Below are 17,649 nucleotides of genomic sequence, written 5' to 3'. Positions count from 1 at the left end.
TGGCTAGGTTTCAGCGGCTCGATTGATCCAAAGACGTCCATTTCGGACAGGCGGGTTGCTGATTTAATGTCGACAGGAGTCAGACTTCGAAAAGACTAATTAAATTGTCCTAATGTCTCACGAAAAGCTTCCCCCTTTCTCATGAGTAAGTACAGAGTCCCCACTCGAGGGGATAAATAGAAACATGGGCGCTTGACTGACGTCGAAAGAGGCTAGGTGTCCTTATTTTTTTGCATCACCTGCAGGACGCCTAACCAGCCTCAACCAGGCCGGACTAGCTGCCGATTCTTCGCCAGTCTGTCTCATCATTTCTCTAGCACAACTGCAAGTGTCCGTCACGTTTGGCAATCCGTGAACTTCGAGACTCGTATTCTCCGCCGTCGCAATGACGGTACCAGAGCCAACTCGGAAGCGCCATTTGTAATTGGGCTGCCGATGGACCCGAGCACCCGAGTTAGAAGAGCCACGAGATGGCACGGACCGACCAATCGCAAGAGCCTCTGTCACTCTCTCGTAACTCTTTGGAGTGAAGGAGCGTTCCGTTCCTTGCGTGCTTGCCATGTGGGGAAGTCGAGAACTGCCACTGGGTCAACTCCCACCTCAGCCTCATATTCGTGTGGCTGGTGGGAAAATTTCCCGACTCTGAGTGACTGAATGGCTTGGACTTCTTGAGTGATAATATCGCATCGTGCGCGGCTTTAGTCCTCGAAAAGCATATTTCTGGTTACAAGCCACGACCAAATTATTCTTCATCGCCATCTATAGGATCTAGCTTGCGCCCAATCGAGGATAATACAGTCTCAGAATCCAACACCCCCGTTCACTGCCCATCTTACCCCGCGAACCTCATCTCAGGAACAGTCCACCATGGCGTCCACAACGGATATTCAGAACCCCGACCAGCTCGTCACCTCAAACAACCCAGACCACCCTGCGAATCTCATCCCATCGCTGTGCGCAAAGTTCTGGACACTAGGCTGGGTCACCGGCACGGGCGGTGGCTGCTCTATCCGAGATGAGTAAGTCTATAAATCTCATCATTGTACTTCCCAAAGGACATTGCTTGCCTGAGGTGAGAATCACACAAGATCTCATTTAATAAGCATCACTTGCTTCCCCATTTTATATATGAGGACCACACACGTTATTAGATACTCCGTCCCCAACTTCACTTCACGCGGTAGACAAACATCAGCAACCATGACTCTCACTTACACACTCTCCCAGCGACCTCGTCTACATCGCCCCCTCGGGCGTCCAAAAGGAACTCATGAAGGCCCAGGACATCTACGTCCTCTCCCTCGCCGCCCAAGAAGCGTCCCTCAAGAACCGCGTCTACCTTCGCTCCCCGCCCACCTACAAGCCCTCCCAGTGCACTCCCCTCTTCCTCGCCGCCTTCACCCGCCGCGGCGCCGGCTGCTGCATCCACACGCACTCCCACTGGGCCGTCCTCGTCACCCTGATCCTCGAGGGCCGCGGAGCCGGCAACGACAAGCTCTTTGAGATCAACAACATCGAGCAGATCAAGGGCTTCGGCAAGGGCTTCCAGAAGCAGGGCAACCTCGGGTACCATGACACCCTGCGGATCCCCGTCATCGAGAACACGGCCCACGAGGAGGACCTGACCGAATTCCTGGAGGAGGCCATGGACAAGTACCCCGACACCTACGCCGTGCTGGTACGGAGACACGGCGTCTACGTTTGGGGGGACAACGTCCACAAGGCCAAGACGCAGTGTGAGAGGTGAGTGAGTTTCGGGAAGAGATTGGATGTCTCTGTCTCCGTTGCAGAAAAAGCGGAAAACACCCCTAACTGCTTTTATATCCTGGGAACATTCCTCCCCCTCCTCCCTTGTTCCTGTCTTTCCTCATTTTGTTTGTCTCGCAAAAAAGCGTGTAGATATGCTAACAATGGCGCTGCGTAGCTTGGATTATCTCTTCCAATTGGCCGTTGAGATGAAACAGTTGGGCATCCCCTGGATCAGCGACATTCCAGTGACTGTTCCTACCAAGTCCTGAAAGAAGATTAGAACTCGAAGAAATCAATCCGATGACGAGGGTCTTGTGACGTCCCCGTTGTGAAAAGCGTAGTAGACGCAGCTGCCTCTTGTGCAAAATCAGACTCGGAGCCATCGAAAGAGGAAAGCGCATTGCGCGCCAGACTAAATTGTTGTCGGAAAAAGTCAGCGAGTTGACTGTCAATAATACTTTGAACAGGCTTTAAGACGGTCATCTGCATCACACAGGAACCCAAAAACTCAAGCGCACACGAGGTATAGGGAAGATATTTTGATGTTGAAGGTTGGCAGACGTTGGTGTCCGCTAGTACATTAACACATATCCTTGTAATCTGCCTATACATCATTGACCAAATATATAGCAATCATCTCCCAAATGGTATATACCCCTTTCCATGAATCCATGCATTCATCCTCTCATCCACCTTTTACGTTCATCATGCAATGGCCATGATGTTTAGAGAAGGAGAGCGCCGATGAGACCAATAACACCGAACGAAGCAGAGCCGACGAGAGCGGGAGCAGCGTTGGGAGTAGACGTTCCGCTGGAGGCAGCCTCGGTACCGGTGGCGGCTGAAGAGCCGGAAGCCCGGGTAGCAGTGCCGGAGGCGGCAGCGGAACCGGTAGCAGTGGCAGCAGTCGCGCTACCACTTGAGCCAGAGCCAGAGCCAGAGCCAGATCCAGAGCCAGCGGTAGCAGCAGGGGTAGAACCGCTGCTCCAGTAGTACTGAGCAATACAGCTCTGGGTGCATTGGGCGTACTTCTCCGTGGCAGCGGCTGATCCGTCGCCCTGGTCACACTTGGCGACACAAGCGGTGGTCTTGTTGACCGCGTCCTCGTTGGGGTTGGGGACCTACGAGCATCACTTGTTAGCCATTGCTTGCTGATTCAGCTCCCGAAACCGCGAGAAGGGTCCAACATACAGAGATACACTTGGCCTGGCAATTCACATCGGTGGCGGGGCAACCCGAGAGGCACTTCTCGATAACAGCTTGCGCGGAGGAGGCAGCGGAAGCGGAGGTGGTGGTGGTGGTAGACTGGGCGGCGGCCAGAACGGCGAGAGCGCCGGTGACGATGATGGAAGTGAAGCGCATCTTGACTGGTGGTTGATTTGTGGTGTTACACGGGTGTATTAAGAATAGTGTAAGTTGTTGATAGTCGAGCACAAATAGCGAATGTAGGCGTTTTGAAACAGGTATCGAGCAACGAGTGTACAGCAGAGGCTAGAGAGGGAGAGGGGAAAGAAGGGAGACCAGGGACAGAGTGGATGGACTGGAGGTGGGTTTAATAGTGTGTGGTGTTCCGAGCAAAAATCCATCTCTGGATCCAACGTCGACCTTTTGCCGCTCGGGGGGACAAGCCAAGACGCGCCCCCCAGGTGCCATGCTATGATTAGTCTTGGTAGTGTGGTCTTTTCCCTGCGCTTCCCACCCACCCCCTTCACCTCTTCAGCTGCAAAGTGTGCGTCCTATCAATGTTCTTCGTGTGCCTATGGGCCGGGAACCCGCTTGTGTCTGCACGCAACTTGCAAGGGCGGATTCCGGGGTGGGTAGACAGGGTGTGAGCTCAGCGAGGACCTGGACAGTTCTCTTACTATACACTAGGTAGTAGTTGAAAGAGGCTACGACCAGGAGAGCAAAGTACATCTGTAATATCTGGTGTAGACGGAACGACAGCAAAGTGTACCAGAAGCCAAGCTGGTCGTGAAGACCTGATTCTCATCCCTGGCGAGAGCAAGTTGAGCCTGTGACTTGTGACTCGAGTCACTCGACTCATAGCCGGTTGCCCCCGTCCCTTGTTGTTGATGTGGGCGGAAGGACTCATACTATGTAGGCCAAACACAAGCGAAAAAAGGGGAGCCCAAAGCAAGCTTGGATGGAGGTCGACGATCGAATTGGATCGCGCCGCGTCTGGGGAAACATTGGGACCTGCGCCATGGACTCAGGTCAGGACGTACGGTACGTACCTACCGTGAGCATCCTTGCGGTTAGGCCACTTTGAGGTAAGGCAAGAAGGAGGCACGAGGAGAGAGCGGGCAGACATTGCACCACTTCCTTCTTCCCTAGTTCCCTCCCATCCGCTTCGAAAGCGAAAGGAAGAGCGTGAAAATACCCCCCGGTCAAAAACGCGGTGCAGCACTGCAGACCATGCCTGCCAAAGTGGGCCCGGACCAACTGTTTAATCCTAATTTTAAAATTGCATTTCAACTTTTTCCTCTCCCTCTTCCAGAATTCCCTACGCTTTCTCCGAGTCTCTTCTCATTGTTTCCAGCGGAAGCCACCTGTCAGCTGTCCCGTCCCTTGCAATGTCTCCATCGACAGGACTTGCCGGGCCCATGGCCAGCGAGGTATTACATCAGTGTGGAGGGCCGTTGGTCTGGTGGGCCAAGGCTTGTTCGTATTCCCCTCTGCATTTCGTCGGGGCCCTCAATCGAACCTCGCGAGTCGCCACGGCTCTAGCCTCTGTCCACCACCACCACGCGGACACAGGGCCCCTTTTGACCCTTTGTGTTTGGTATTCGAGGCATTGACGCCCAAATTTGAGGCTTGTATCCGTACGGGACGCTATCGATGCAACCACGGCAATATGGCTGCAGAGGCTTGCTTGGGCCTGTGAGGCAGAAAGTAAAAACGTTCAGACGATGTTGACAGCCAACCAGCTAGAAAACATCAGCAGAGGCAAAGAAAACAACAGACGGCTCCAACGACCAGCGTGACATGACCCGGGCGCGTCTCCTCAAGTGATGCAGTGTTTCCTCACAAATGCCACCCTGCCATTGGCCGAGGGCACATGCCCTTGTCTCAGGGCCCAGGCGACCAGCGCTGTCGACCTGTCGACCAGACAAAGCGCTGGAGCGCCACTCTCTATACCGCTGCGCAAGCGCTCCATCGGGTACCTGAAAAAGTTGAGATGCGCCGCCGGCTAGCACCTGAGTGGCCTTTCCAAGGCTCCAAGATGAACACTGAATCAGTCGGAGCCTGAGCGAATCTCAACCTGCCGCGAAGTATTTTCTTTGCTGCCATCTCGACGGTGTGACGAACTACGAAGATGAGCAGTCTTTGCTTTTCGTCGGCCTAGGAGCGACAACGGTGAAGGGCCATGAAGATCCATCAGCCCACTGAGAATTTCCCCCATGCGACCAAGATTCATTCTAAAGCACCTCCTAATTAGTGATGGCTCTTACAGGACGGGACGAATATCCGTTCAGACGAGTTAATGTTCGCCCAACTTCATTTGGGTCTACTCTATTCCCGTCTGATAGCTGATCATCGTCATATGCCGTTACCCGTCAGGCCAACCACTTACACAGCATGTGTGTGAGGGATGAGAGGCATACACACCATGTATTCCCCAATGCCGTCGCCGGCTGCGGCGAGATTGAAGACAACTAGCAAATCCAGAAATACATTTCGCCTCATTGGATTTCGTATGAAGTGCATTCTGCATGAATACGAGATGCCCAGCAATTACATAACTCACCAATCGATCTCCGATCACGTCCCACGGACAGTGCCACTCGACACCTCCCAAGTTCCCACCACACCTATGCCGTGCCGTAGAGCCGTTGGACTTGACTTACGGGCCATGGCCCGCCCAGAAGGAAGCGCCGTTAGGCCTCGGCGTGTGGCGATACACCTCTTCGATTTTCCTTGCTCACGTTTGCAGTAGGAAGTCGGATAACTGGTAACGAATGAGACATCGCCACAGCTTCCGTCGTATTGGGTCGTGTGCACTGTCTGTTACGGGTTGTCTCGTGTATCCGGAGCTTCGAATTGATGTAACCACATCGGCGTCCTCGAGGGCAATGTATGTTGGTAGTCAGTCTCACAAAACCAAATACCGCGGCCTGTTCGTTTTTGGCTCCCTGTTGCTCAACCCCAGAGAACGGAAATTTCACAACGTCATGCCGTCTTCCCCCGTCCGAACACTGGGCCGTTCCGGTCCTGTTCTAAACTTCCCCCTGGCGCCCAAATTCAATGCGCCCCTGGAGAACGTGGCAGAGGAAATGCGCATCCCTGTCCTACTTTCGCGGCATGTCATTGGATGCTTACGGATACCTTTCCCGCTGTCCAGGTTATACCTACTCCTGGAACGGCGCTCCTCGAAATAAGCTCCAAAGGTTGTCTGTTGGGACGAACTTCTCGAGCTGGGGTAAGGCTCCGAGATGCGCCAGTCAATAGAACTAGATTCCTCATCGCGGCCTGGCCGTTGCTCTTGGAATGCCACGCAATGAATGAACAAAGAAATGACTGCTCCCCAGGCTTGCAACGGGTTGACCGCTAGATTGAGGCTCCTCAGCAATACAGCTCGTACGTCGCAGCCTGGATCAAACATACGAGTGCCGGAGGTCAAGACCAATGTCCATGTGATGATGTTTCTTCTTTCACCGAGACCGCTTAGGCGTTTCGCCCGAACAAACCCACGACTTTTAGTCGCCTGACTACCTTACTTAGAGCTCGTCTCGCTGCCTAATTTCTTCATGCGCCCCTTGCTTCAGCTCGTCACCGAGCACATGGTCAACAATCACCTCACCGTCCAGAGGCTCACCCCCGTCTGTGTCTGTTGTCGTCTCTTCGCCGATCTCTGCCGGCATCTCCTCCACAATCTTACCCACCTTCTCAACCAGCGACTCGGGATCTCCACCGACCGCCGATCGCTGCGGCTCCCGTCCGACTTCAATGGTAGGCAACGACTCGTCCGGCAAACCCTCGACATCAATCTTGCCCTCGTTGACCACGACAGCCTCCGATGAGCTTCCGGACCCGGCGTACTTGATGACCGCTCCACCACCGCCAACGGTGAGGTTATAAATCAGACGCAATGGCAGCCACACCAGCCACCACATCGGCCCGTACAGTAACCTCCGAAACAGCAGCCACGCTCCCGTCGCCATGAGCATGTAGAGCGCCGTCTGGAGATACCACGTATCGCTCTTCGTCGACCGGAGCAGCGTACCCAACAGATCCTTGGAACTCGCCAGCATCGTGTCGAGCGAACCGTACGAGTCGTCGAGCTGCGCCAGCGCTGCGGAGGACTCCGTCAGCGTCTGGTGCGCAAACTCGCTGCGGGCCAGCTCTGCAGCGATGAGGTCGTGCGTGCGTCGCAGCGCGCTGGTGACATTGCCGCTGGCGCCGACCGTCTGTTTGTCCTCCTCTGTCAGGGAGCTCGTGTTATTCGTCTGGTGGACCTGTCGGTGGCGGACGACGTCGGGCTTTTGCGCGCTGAGGGATGGGGAGGACACTTCGGAGACGGGCTGCGAGTAGGATTGGATGAGTAGTTCGCGTTCGAGGCGCTGCGCTTGAGAGAGGTTACGCCTCGCTGTGAGTTGCGCCTTGCGGAAAGTGACCCGTGAACTGTGGCATGCGTGTTAGTGACTGACGTCCCGCTAAATTCCTGACCTACTGCGTGAACCAAGGAAGAGCTATGAATCTTACCTCTTGATTTCCTGCTTCAGCCTCTCCACGCCATCCTTGAGACGGGTCTTCGTGTGTTCCACCTCGCTTCCCGGCCTGCCATCCCTAAGGTCCTCGACCTCCTCCCCAAGGAGCTCCAGCTCATCCTCCTCTTCCCGGAGGATCTGGCTGATCTCTGAGCTTAGCTCTGCGCTGACGCTGTTCTCTTCATCCGTGCCGCCGAGCGGAACTGAACCCGGCTGGAATTCGATGTTTTGGAGCCTGTCGATGAGCTCCTTGAGCTGGGTCGTGGTCTCTTGCAGGGCCGTCAGGCGCTCCTGCAAGCCTTCGAAGGACATGGCTTTTCTCTTTTCCACTTTTCCGATCTGGCTCGCTGATTTGAGAGGATGTGGTGTACACCGCGAACCTTTCTTTTACAGCGAATGCAGTGCGAGGCGCTCGGAGAGTGGTGTTGTATCTCAAATTGATGTACCGCACGCAGGGGAGTAAAGCTGGCTTTTGAGGTGACGAGATGTGTGGCAGTTGATGGGATCGAACCCCGCTATACCGATATGCAATCTGCGCGCCACACGATCACCTAGCCCAGGGGCGGAAAGCCACATGCGGCGCAACATCCAAGCTCCCGTTCTCCCGACATGAGCCACGCGACCCAAATTTTTGGCGACAGCTTCAAGCGCATGCTTCCCGTTTGCCGAACCGATTCAAGTTGAACCACCTCACGTTCGTCCAGACCGCCACCACCACCACATCCCCCTAGTCCACCCTGAAATCCGCCACCAACTACACTTCCCGACCCTCTCTTTCTACCAGAATTGTCCGCATCACAAGACACATTGAGCCGCGAAAATGATCACCAAATTTATGACCGAGATCACGACAAAGTTCAACCCCTTCTCCCCGGCAGCCAAGTCCGCGCGCCTCTTCCTGTCGAACATTCCGCCCACGGCGCGATCGACCGGCACGACGATAAAGACGATCCTGCTTCCCCGGACGTCGACGGAACCTGCCTCGCTCTATGTCAAGTTCAGTACGTTTTGCCCTCGTCCATGTCATTCCACCAAAATGTAGCTCCTTAAGCTAACCCATTTTGCAGAGGATGGCAAGGAGATCACCATTGACTGCGAGAAGATGGGCGTCAAGAACATGATTGAGGAGGTGGATAGACACTCCCGCGGTCTGCAGAAGGCAGCCGACTTGACCGACTAAACGAACGAAAAGAGAGGACAAGAGGGGGGGAGCATCATTGTATTATTATGGCATTCCTGTTTATGGTATACCGGCGTTTATATGGAATGGGCACGAACGGATATCCCTAGGAGCCCTCTATTGGCTACATTTGGCGGCTCAATGTGTAGCGTGTGTAGAAGACCAGACGAGTGATGCAGACGCTGTCAAGCTATTGTATACAAAGACGTTGAGAACGAAACCAGCTCTACAACATTTAAGTAACAAACTGCTCACAACCTGGGGCACGGCATCAATGTCGCCGATACAATCATTTACGGTACTTTAACTTTTTTGGTATTCTAGTTGATGCCTTTCGGCCATCGAGCTTCGACTACGTTTTCGACCACATCTACTAACAAAGCGACACAAAATCGTCCGAGCTTCCTCTGGCTTAAAACATCCGCCGGCACTACCAATTCAAGAAAACACAAGAGCGAAGAATCCCTTATGCGGAGGCACCGCTGATGAAGAACCACTTGTCGATGGAGGCGTCGATCTTCTCGGCGGGGAGTTCCTGGTGAGCGGGCAGGGGGGGGAGCTGACCGGCGCTGATGAGGGCGGGGGACTGGCTGACGGTGGTGTTGCCGCTATAGACATAATTTTTTAGCAATTGATCAGGAAAGGTGGCTTGCTTGCCAATATATCGCGTCATAACTTACGTGGAGACGCTGCCGGCCTGGGTCTTGCCGGTGATAAGTCTCTCCCAAGCCTCGGCGCACTCACGGACGACGTCCATGGCGTAGCTGCGGCATTTGTTAGCTGAAATGTTACAACGAGTCTCGCGATTGCCAACTTACCTCTTGTTCTTGCACTCGCCGGTGAAGGCGAACTGGTTCTCAGGCTTTCCGTCGGGGATCTTGTAGATGCGGAACCACTCGTTGGTGGCACGGAGAAGGCCGGGGAGGTGGCGCTCGACATCCTCGACGTCATTGAGCTTGGGAGCGAGCGGGTCGTTCACGTCGATAACGATGACCTTCCAGTCGGTCTCCTCCTCGTCGAGCAGGGCCATGACACCGAGGACCTTGACCTGCTTAACCTGACCGGTGTAGCCAACAAGCTCACCGATCTCGCAGACATCGAGCGGGTCGTTGTCGCCCTTGGCCTTGGTCTCGGGGTGAATGGCGTTGGGGTCCTCCCAGGTCTGGAGCAAAGCGTTAGATGGGTTTTCTCGGCCACAGCGCTCTATCTTTCAGGGGCTTTGTCTTCGTACCTGGGGGAAGGCACCGTAGTTCCAGAGGTAGCCCTTGTGGGGGAAGCAGTTGCGGACATAGCGGAGCTTGCCCTTCTTGATGTCCTGCTTGATGGGGTTGAGGAGCTCCTCCTTGGAGATCTGCGGTTGAAATGTCGGTCAGCGCCACTCGTCCGTTTTGTTTATGCTCGTGCCAGCACCAGAATGGCGATCACGAGACACCGGACGAAAGGATGAGAATGCTTACCTCGAGCTTGGCGTTGGTCCAGCGGGGGATCTCAACAACCATGTTCAAGATGGTCTGCTCCTGGTTGGCGTACAGAGGAATGTCGTGGAAGGGGGAGACGGGGAGACCATCCTTCTCGATGTAGACACGGTGCTCCAAGGTGTTGGGAGCACCAACCTTGCGGAGGGAGTAGGGGGAAGCCATTGCGGGCGATTGGTGATGGAAACTTGGGTCAGAGTCCTTGGAGATGGTAGAGAAGTGACGGGCAAGCTGCGCGGTGCGTTGGGAGGGAATTTTGGATTTAATACCGGGGGCGCCAGCAGTTTGTGACGGGCGAGAAGGGGTGCCGTTGGCGGATGATGCAAGGAGGGATGGAGGGGGAGGGGTAGGAGACCCGGACGTTAGCTTGGTGTGTGCCGCCAGGGTTGCAGAGTGATTGGCCCGGGACGGGGCCTGAATCGGGGGTCGACGAGTGAGGGTAGAAACGGGGCTGGTTCGGGCGTAAGGCACGCGAAAACTGAGTGCGCGGCGGCCAGTACCAGTGCAGGCGGTGGAAGGCGGAGGCAGTACAGATACGGGGGTGAATGAGCTGATTGAGCTGACAGTTGTCTTGTGGAGGGACGGGAGCTGCAGCTTAATGCCTCGTAGCAGCGGCATGTGTGTGTACACAAAGTGACCTTGGGCCGGGCCGGAGGGTAATCGGTCAAAGGAGAGTAGAAGAAGGAGATCAAAGGGAGATTGATTGTGTGTGGCGTTTAAGGTTATATCACACAACAGAGAACTCTTCAGCAATCGCGGTAAGACTATTTCGGTCTCATCCGAGGTTCAATGGCAAAGAGGGTGGTGAGTGTTGCGCAAGACGCTAAGAGTTGTAGCTATGTGCCGGATTGCGGCTGTTCGAACAGAATGGGTCTTTCTGAGCTCCGATGTTTGAGGTACTCGCGGCTATCGGGGCTGCAGAGGCTAGGTACCTTAGGTAAGGTATCCGTAAGGTAGTTATGGATACTGCTGGTCAAGACGGGGCAAGGAAGAAACCGGGAGAAGCGTTCAGTCTGTTTTGTCGCGACAGCAACCTGCCCACAGCGCAACGATCAGAAAAATTTCTTTACTACCTACCTTAGCCTCACCGTGGCTGGGGCCGGCCAAAATACCCCTGCAACTTTGCCCCTCAGTTACCCCTCCATGGCTGGATCAGTCCTCAGTGGTCTCTATCAGATGTCTCTCAACCCATGGAGATGGCATAAATCCGTCAGGTACGGCTACTTGACATGGTCAAGGTTTCCAGTGAGTGACTTTTTGAGTTGATCATGATGTCAACCTCCCAGGATGTGTCTACTGTTGACGCTATCCAGAATACTACAGAGTCAAGTGTCTTCTGACCAGAGTATGGCAACCCGTGCCAATAGATTTTTCCTTACAAAGGCAACACCCAAAAGATTCGGCTGTACTGTTTGACCTTGGTAGCGGTTGCGCGGGAACTTCAATACCTCGGCTTTACAACTTGATATGTCGAGGAGCCTAACAGCAAGTTTAGATGGAAATATGCTCGAGAGCTCTTGCAGTGCCATTTAGAAAAGTCAACACAATTTAATCTCATCTAGCTTGTGTTCGAATATGGTACGCAAGGGACTCGCCGAGTTGATTCTATTTTAAGCTGCAGGTAACATTTAGAAAAACCATTGCAGTGCCGAGGGATCGATTCGGTTAAATGACGCCAAGTTGAAGAGTCAAGTCAGTTACAGTGTACCAGCAACCGCTTTAGTAACTCGCGCAAAAATGCTTAAAGCATCAATTTACCCTCGCATAGCTATTGTTGCTGTATTATCTCGTTTGTCATCCCGTGACAGGTAGAAAAGATAATTCCGTGGCATTCAAAGGTGGTAAGGTAGGTAGGTATTTTGCACTCGTAGACACTGATTGTAATCGCTCGAGCGCCACACCCCGATAGATACTTATCGATAAGTCGTCGAGATACTTTTCTCCGTTATGCACTCTAGCCCGTCAGGGCATCGCCGAAGAGTCAACCATCGGATTGCGCCGAACACTCCCATTTCTTTTGTCGAAGGCCATGTAGCTTGACTTTCCCCCTTGGCCATGTCACTTCGCACACTGATCAAGACTATGGGCTCAGAAATCAAGAAAGTACCCATCCCCCGCCGAGGGGCTGACTATAGGGGCAAGCTTGTTCTTGCGCCGATGGTCCGCTCTGGCGAACTTCCTTCCCGCCTCCTGGCCTTGCACTATGGCGCAGACCTGGTATGGGGTAAGTCACAAAAGGCAGAACGTTGACGGATTCCACTGACAAGTCCAACAGGCCCCGAAACCGTCGATAAAGCCATGATCGGCACAACGCGCAGAGTGAACCCCGTTACCAACACAATCGATTGGACCAAGATCCCCTCGTTCGGTCATAAGAACCCTCCAAAGCACATGCCCGAGGCCATGATCTTTAGCACACATCCGGAGAAGGAGGCGGGAAAGCTCATCTTTCAAATCGGAACGGCAGATCCGGACTTGGCAGTGCAGGCGGCCAGACTAGTAGCAGGTGATGTTGCCGGCATCGACGTCAATGCAGGCTGCCCAAAGCCGTTCAGCCTCAGCGGTGGGATGGGCGCGGCTCTTTTGAAGACCCCGGACAAGCTTTGCGCGATTCTGGAGGCTCTGGTGGCGAACATTATGCCAGAATTCGAGATTGGCATTAGCGTCAAGATCCGCCTCTTGGATACGCCGGAGCAGACTGAGGCCCTTGTGCGCAAGCTCTGCGCCACGGGCATCACCGGCCTCACGATTCACTGCCGAACGACTCCCATGCGTCCGAGAGAGCGCGCCATCCGCGAGCAGCTTCGTATGGTCGCGGAAGTGTGCCATGAAGCGGGCGTCGCCTGCATCATGAACGGTGACGTTGAGAGCCGAGACCAAGCGGTTGACCTGATCAAAGAGTACGGAGTTGACGGTGCGATGATTGCCACTGCTGCTGAGACGAACTCTAGCTGCTTCAGGACAGCAGCAGACGGAGGCTTGGCTCAGTGGGAGGAGGTAGCGGCGGCATACGTCAAGTACGCGCTGGAAGTCGACAACAAGTACGGCAACACAAAATATTTGCTTTGCCAGATCGTCCCGGGCAAGAGTGCGACATATCAGAAGATGAATCAGTGCAAAAGTTACACTCAAATCTGCCGCGCCCTCGGGCTCGACGAACTCATCGAGCTTGCCCAGCAGACTGACCTGAACAAGGGCGTCGATCCGGAAAAGGGGCCGGGGAAGGGCGGCAAGAAGCCCAATTCAACCGCCATGGCGGCTGGAGGTATGATGAGCGAAAGCCGGGCTATTCAGGGACCTAAAAACAAGTCTCAAAGGGGTGTCAACATTCCCAAGGCAACGCAGCCAACGCGGCCGTCTCCTGCTGCTTTGCAAACCTGACACACACTACACAGCACTCCCGGCCTGGATTGATTTGCATAGTTGGGCGTTTGGGGTCATTGAAACAAAGCATAGCGACACCCTGGGTACTTCAAAAAGAGGCCAGAATGATGGGAAGGGGGGGATATAGAACTCAAATAAGACTTTTGTACACGTAGCAGTGAATACCTACTGCATATGAGTGGCTTAGCTCATTAGCTCACAGACAGGCATCAAGCTGATGAAATGTATCAATTACAAAAGGAACCGATGGTAGCGACTCTGCTCGCTTCTATGGTACAGTTCCGCGCTTCCTTTATTTGCCCTTCTTTACCCAGTCCTCGACGGTTTCCCGGGCATCCGTGACCTTCTCATCAACATATCTTACACCAATCTCACTGTGGAGCCTCGCCATTCTCCAGCTGTTCTCGATGCTCTCGCGAAGTTTGAGGTGCCCCTGAGCAACCACAGGGAAGCGCTGCTCGTACTTCCAAGTGAGGTTGGAGACGTTGCCCATGGTGATGGGCAGAACGGTCCATCCAGCAGTGATACCGAAAGCCAGGGGAGCCGTGGCGCGCAGGATGATGCTGCGGTTGCGGGTGACGATGCTGCCGGCCATGGCGGCAACCAGGACGTAGATGGCGCCGGGCATCAGCTTCTCGCCGCTCTCGCGGGGAGGAGCGAGGGATGCGATCGTGCCCGTGAAGGACTGCTCGAGGTTGAAGGCCTTGTCCATCGTCCTGTTGACGGCATCCTCGGCGCCGACTGCGTACTGGTAGAGAGCGAGGCGCGCCTTGCCGATCTGGACAGCGAGACGGTCGGTAGGGGTAGGTCCTCGCGACTTGGGTTCTTCGGCCTGAGGAGGCTGCTCGGCCCGGGGGATCGGAGGAGGGAGAGTCCCGCTCGTCGCGGGGAGCTCCAAGTCGTCATAAATGGGCTTCTTGGACTGCAAAATTGTCAGTAGTGCCGATTTAGTAGTGCTCCGCGTCGGCTGCGGACGTACCTGGCTGCTCTCGGGAGCTTCAGCGTAGGCAGTTCGTGGTGCCAGGGCGAATCCTCCCAGCATAACCGTCGCTGCTAACGGCGCGGCGCGCTATGGGTCTCATATTAGCTGTTGCTTAGACTAATAATCGATTGGCAAGAGGGAATTACCCGTTGTAGCAACACTCTAGCAGCCATGGTCCGCTCAATTGGTCGATTGAGGGAATTGGATCTTGATCTCGCGAGAATTATTTGGATGTCACGGAATGATGCTTGTGCTTGCAAGCACCTAACGCCAGGCCCACGCTGCGGCTATTTCCGGAGCTCGGGAATTCGATTATGCACTGCACACCTAAACACCCTTGCACAAAAAATCTCCCACCGTCAGTCCGGCTGCCATCCCGGCTACGGGCTATGCATTGGTTATCTCATTCCCATTAATACTCCCTACGTATTTTCCCATGGTCAAGGCCCTTGGTCGCATTTACGACACCCTCCTTTTTTCTTGCTGTATGTTTTACTAGAAATTTCGTCCCGACTTGTAGTTATGGTCGCACCGTCGACGAATTCTTCACAATGATCAAGTCTTCGAGCCGCGGCCTTTGGGTCTGCACACAATGCGTTCGGCAAGCTTCCCGAGGCCAGCAGCGCCGGTGGATAACCGCAGTGTCCGGCGCCGCTCCCTCAAGCATCACGGCCGACCACTCACTTCCGGGACGAAATACCGACGATGCAATCCTGCGCGAGCTTTTCGACTCCCCCGATCGAGTGTCCAAAGCCTTCAAGGCGGCCGGGCCCAGTGTTGGCCTCTTTAAGAACCGATATCTTACAAACCCGAATGGCTTCTACGTATTTGCCCGCAAGAGCTTGGACAAAGCGCAGAAGATTGTCCATAGAGTCCTACATGCGTCGAGTTTGTCCGAATATCAGGCTGTCGTCAAGGACCTCGACCGCCTTAGTGACCTCCTCTGTCGAGTTCTCGATCTTTCCGACTTTGTCAGAATGACACATCCAGACCCCAGATTTCAACAAGCAGCGGCCGGGGCTTGGTCGCTGGTGTATCAGTATATGAACCAGTTGAACACCATGACCGGGCTGAGCGACCAGTTGGTCAAGGCTATGGAACAGCCCGAGGTAGTGGCGGCATGGTCAGAGGAAGAGAGGACGGTTGCAGAGATTCTCAAGCTGGACTTTACCAAGTCGGCCGTCGACTTGCCGCAGCAGGCACGAGACCGCTTTGTCGACCTTTCCCAGCAAATAAGTGAGGTTGGGTCCATGTTCGTCTCAGACATGCAGCCCGCGAAGAGAGAAGTCGTGCTTCCGTCATCGAGCTTTTACGGTTTATACCCCGGGATCGCTCGAGCGCTCACGATGAGGGGCAAGTTGCGCCTCCCCACCACCGGTCCTGAAGCTCAGGCCGCGCTCCGGAGCGTCAAGGACGAGGGAACGCGGAAGGAGGTATACACCGCCATGCGCACCGCGTCGAAGCAGACAGTTGGTCTGCTGGAGACGATGCTCAAGCTCCGCTCTGAGCTGGCGAACCTTGCGGGGTTCTCGAGCTATGCCCACCTTTCCTTGAAAGACCGAATGATGGCAAAGTCCCCCAGCGCTGTGTTGCAGTTCCTCCACGCGCTGCAAAAGTATAATTCCCCTATTGTTCGGGAGGAAATGTCAGACCTCCTGAAGTTGAAGCAGACTCGACTAGACAGCACTGCTACGCAAGTCCAACCCTGGGACAAGGATCTTCTGATGGACGGCGTGCGGTCCGAGATGAGGCTGCCAGTCCGTCATCCTGATCATCTCCCCTCCTTTTTCTCGATCGGTACCGTCATGCAGGGCATGTCGAGACTGTTCACTCGTCTTTATGGTATTCAGTTTAGACCGAAAGAGTCCCAGCCGGGCGAGACGTGGCACGAGGATGTGCGGCGGCTGGATGTCGTGACAGACACGGGCGATCTGATTGCCGTCCTCTACTGCGACCTATTTTACAGAGAGGACAAGTCGCCCAACCCTGCTCATTTCACAGTGCGCTGTTCTCGGGCCATCGCTCCATATGAGGTACAAGAGGCCGCGGAAGACCTGCACAACGCCACGTCCGACATGCCCAAGTTTGAGAGACCTGAGCAAGCCGCGAACGATGGCATGGAGAGTTTGCAACAGGATGGCGTCCTGATGCAGCTGCCCACCATTGCCTTGGTCTGCGATTTCCCGAAACACGATGCGAGCAGCTCTGCCCCGGCGCTTCTGTCATACTACCAAGTCGAGACCTTGTTCCACGAAATGGGCCACGCCATCCACTCTATCCTCGCTCGCACAAAGCTCCAGAACGTGTCGGGCACGAGATGTGCTACTGACTTTGCCGAGCTCCCGTCCACGCTGATGGAGCACTTCGCCGCAGATCCATCAGTGCTGGGCCTGTTCGCGCGCCACTGGAAGACGGACGAGCCTCTGCCGTACCAGATGGTCGCCGAGCGGATCCGCCTAGCGAAGCGCTTCGAGGGCATCGACACCGAGAATCAGATCCTTCTCTCCCTGCTCGACCAGTCCTACCACTCCCCCGAGGTCGCCGACCTGTCCTTCGATTCCACGCAGGTCTACCACAACCTGCAGAAGCAGTTTTCTCAGGGCGGCGCAGATCCCGCCGGCACGTGCTGGCAGGGCTTCTTCGGCCATCTGCACGGGTATGGAAGCACCTACTACAGCTACGTCTTCGACCGCGTTCTCGCCGAGCGGGTCTGGCGAGTGGTGTTCTCTGCCGGCGCCGACGGCAAGGCGCTCAATCGAGCCAACGGCGAACGACTCAAGGAGAATTTGTTGAAGTGGGGTGGTAGCCGTGACCCATGGCAGTGTCTGGCGGACACCCTGCAGGACGATCGTCTTGCCAAGGGTGACGACAAGGCCATGGCTTTGGTTGGCAGCTGGGGTATCAAGGATGACCATGCCTGAATAACGTGTATTTGTCGATGTATATTAGATGTACTGGAAGTCCGCATCGCACGAGACTAGAATTGTATAAGAATAGACACGAATCAAAGACTACCTAGGCCAAGGTATGGCACTTTTCTAGCATTGACGCCGTGATAACCCTCAATTCACTTATTGGAGGTTCATCCTTGTCAACCAGCTCTGCCAATTTGGGAAAGAAGCGCACTGAAGACTCTGAGTTGTACTGAGCCGCATCTTCCATCTCAATTCA

The 17,649-nt window shown here is 54.8% G+C and overlaps 8 protein-coding genes across 8 annotated transcripts; 4 read left to right on the top strand and 4 right to left on the bottom strand.

Moving 5' to 3' along the window:
* Positions 1 to 867: 867 nt before the first annotated feature.
* Positions 868 to 2,018, top strand: CORC01_05809 (methylthioribulose-1-phosphate dehydratase; the record flags this gene model as incomplete). Its single annotated transcript, XM_022617451.1, has 3 exons — positions 868 to 1,019; positions 1,228 to 1,743; positions 1,925 to 2,018. The coding sequence occupies 3 exons, from the start codon at positions 868 to 870 to the stop codon at positions 2,016 to 2,018; spliced, it is 762 nt and encodes a 253-aa protein (XP_022476062.1).
* A 456-nt stretch (positions 2,019 to 2,474) lies between these two features.
* CORC01_05808 (uncharacterized protein) lies at positions 2,475 to 3,111 on the bottom strand (the record flags this gene model as incomplete). The annotated part of the gene is made up of 2 exons (XM_022617450.1): positions 2,475 to 2,870; positions 2,941 to 3,111. 2 exons carry the CDS (start codon positions 3,109 to 3,111, stop codon positions 2,475 to 2,477), a joined length of 567 nt encoding a protein of 188 aa, XP_022476061.1.
* Positions 3,112 to 6,467: 3,356 nt separating this feature from the next.
* Positions 6,468 to 7,769, bottom strand: CORC01_05807 (uncharacterized protein; the record flags this gene model as incomplete). The annotated part of the gene is made up of 2 exons (XM_022617449.1): positions 6,468 to 7,371; positions 7,453 to 7,769. The coding sequence occupies 2 exons, from the start codon at positions 7,767 to 7,769 to the stop codon at positions 6,468 to 6,470; spliced, it is 1,221 nt and encodes a 406-aa protein (XP_022476060.1).
* Positions 7,770 to 8,277: 508 nt separating this feature from the next.
* CORC01_05806 (39S ribosomal protein L53/MRP-L53) lies at positions 8,278 to 8,637 on the top strand (the record flags this gene model as incomplete). The annotated part of the gene is made up of 2 exons (XM_022617448.1): positions 8,278 to 8,458; positions 8,525 to 8,637. The coding sequence occupies 2 exons, from the start codon at positions 8,278 to 8,280 to the stop codon at positions 8,635 to 8,637; spliced, it is 294 nt and encodes a 97-aa protein (XP_022476059.1).
* A 466-nt stretch (positions 8,638 to 9,103) lies between these two features.
* Positions 9,104 to 10,730, bottom strand: CORC01_05805 (inorganic pyrophosphatase; the record flags this gene model as incomplete). Its single annotated transcript, XM_022617447.1, has 5 exons — positions 9,104 to 9,245; positions 9,318 to 9,401; positions 9,456 to 9,799; positions 9,869 to 9,988; positions 10,095 to 10,730. 5 exons carry the CDS (start codon positions 10,728 to 10,730, stop codon positions 9,104 to 9,106), a joined length of 1,326 nt encoding a protein of 441 aa, XP_022476058.1.
* A 1,437-nt stretch (positions 10,731 to 12,167) lies between these two features.
* CORC01_05804 (dihydrouridine synthase) lies at positions 12,168 to 13,493 on the top strand (the record flags this gene model as incomplete). Its single annotated transcript, XM_022617446.1, has 2 exons — positions 12,168 to 12,336; positions 12,388 to 13,493. 2 exons carry the CDS (start codon positions 12,168 to 12,170, stop codon positions 13,491 to 13,493), a joined length of 1,275 nt encoding a protein of 424 aa, XP_022476057.1.
* A 295-nt stretch (positions 13,494 to 13,788) lies between these two features.
* Positions 13,789 to 14,651, bottom strand: CORC01_05803 (uncharacterized protein; the record flags this gene model as incomplete). Its single annotated transcript, XM_022617445.1, has 3 exons — positions 13,789 to 14,418; positions 14,476 to 14,565; positions 14,625 to 14,651. 3 exons carry the CDS (start codon positions 14,649 to 14,651, stop codon positions 13,789 to 13,791), a joined length of 747 nt encoding a protein of 248 aa, XP_022476056.1.
* Positions 14,652 to 15,029: 378 nt separating this feature from the next.
* CORC01_05802 (peptidase family M3) lies at positions 15,030 to 17,399 on the top strand (the record flags this gene model as incomplete). Its single annotated transcript, XM_022617444.1, has 1 exon — positions 15,030 to 17,399. The coding sequence occupies one exon, from the start codon at positions 15,030 to 15,032 to the stop codon at positions 17,397 to 17,399; it is 2,370 nt and encodes a 789-aa protein (XP_022476055.1).
* Between the last annotated feature and the right edge of the window lie 250 nt (positions 17,400 to 17,649).

The sequence above is a fragment of the Colletotrichum orchidophilum genome, assembly GCF_001831195.1.
Source record: "Colletotrichum orchidophilum strain IMI 309357 chromosome Unknown Scaffold_41.1, whole genome shotgun sequence".
In the NCBI taxonomy this organism is placed as follows: domain Eukaryota; kingdom Fungi; phylum Ascomycota; class Sordariomycetes; order Glomerellales; family Glomerellaceae; genus Colletotrichum; species Colletotrichum orchidophilum.
This window is presented reverse-complemented; position numbering and strand designations above follow the sequence as displayed.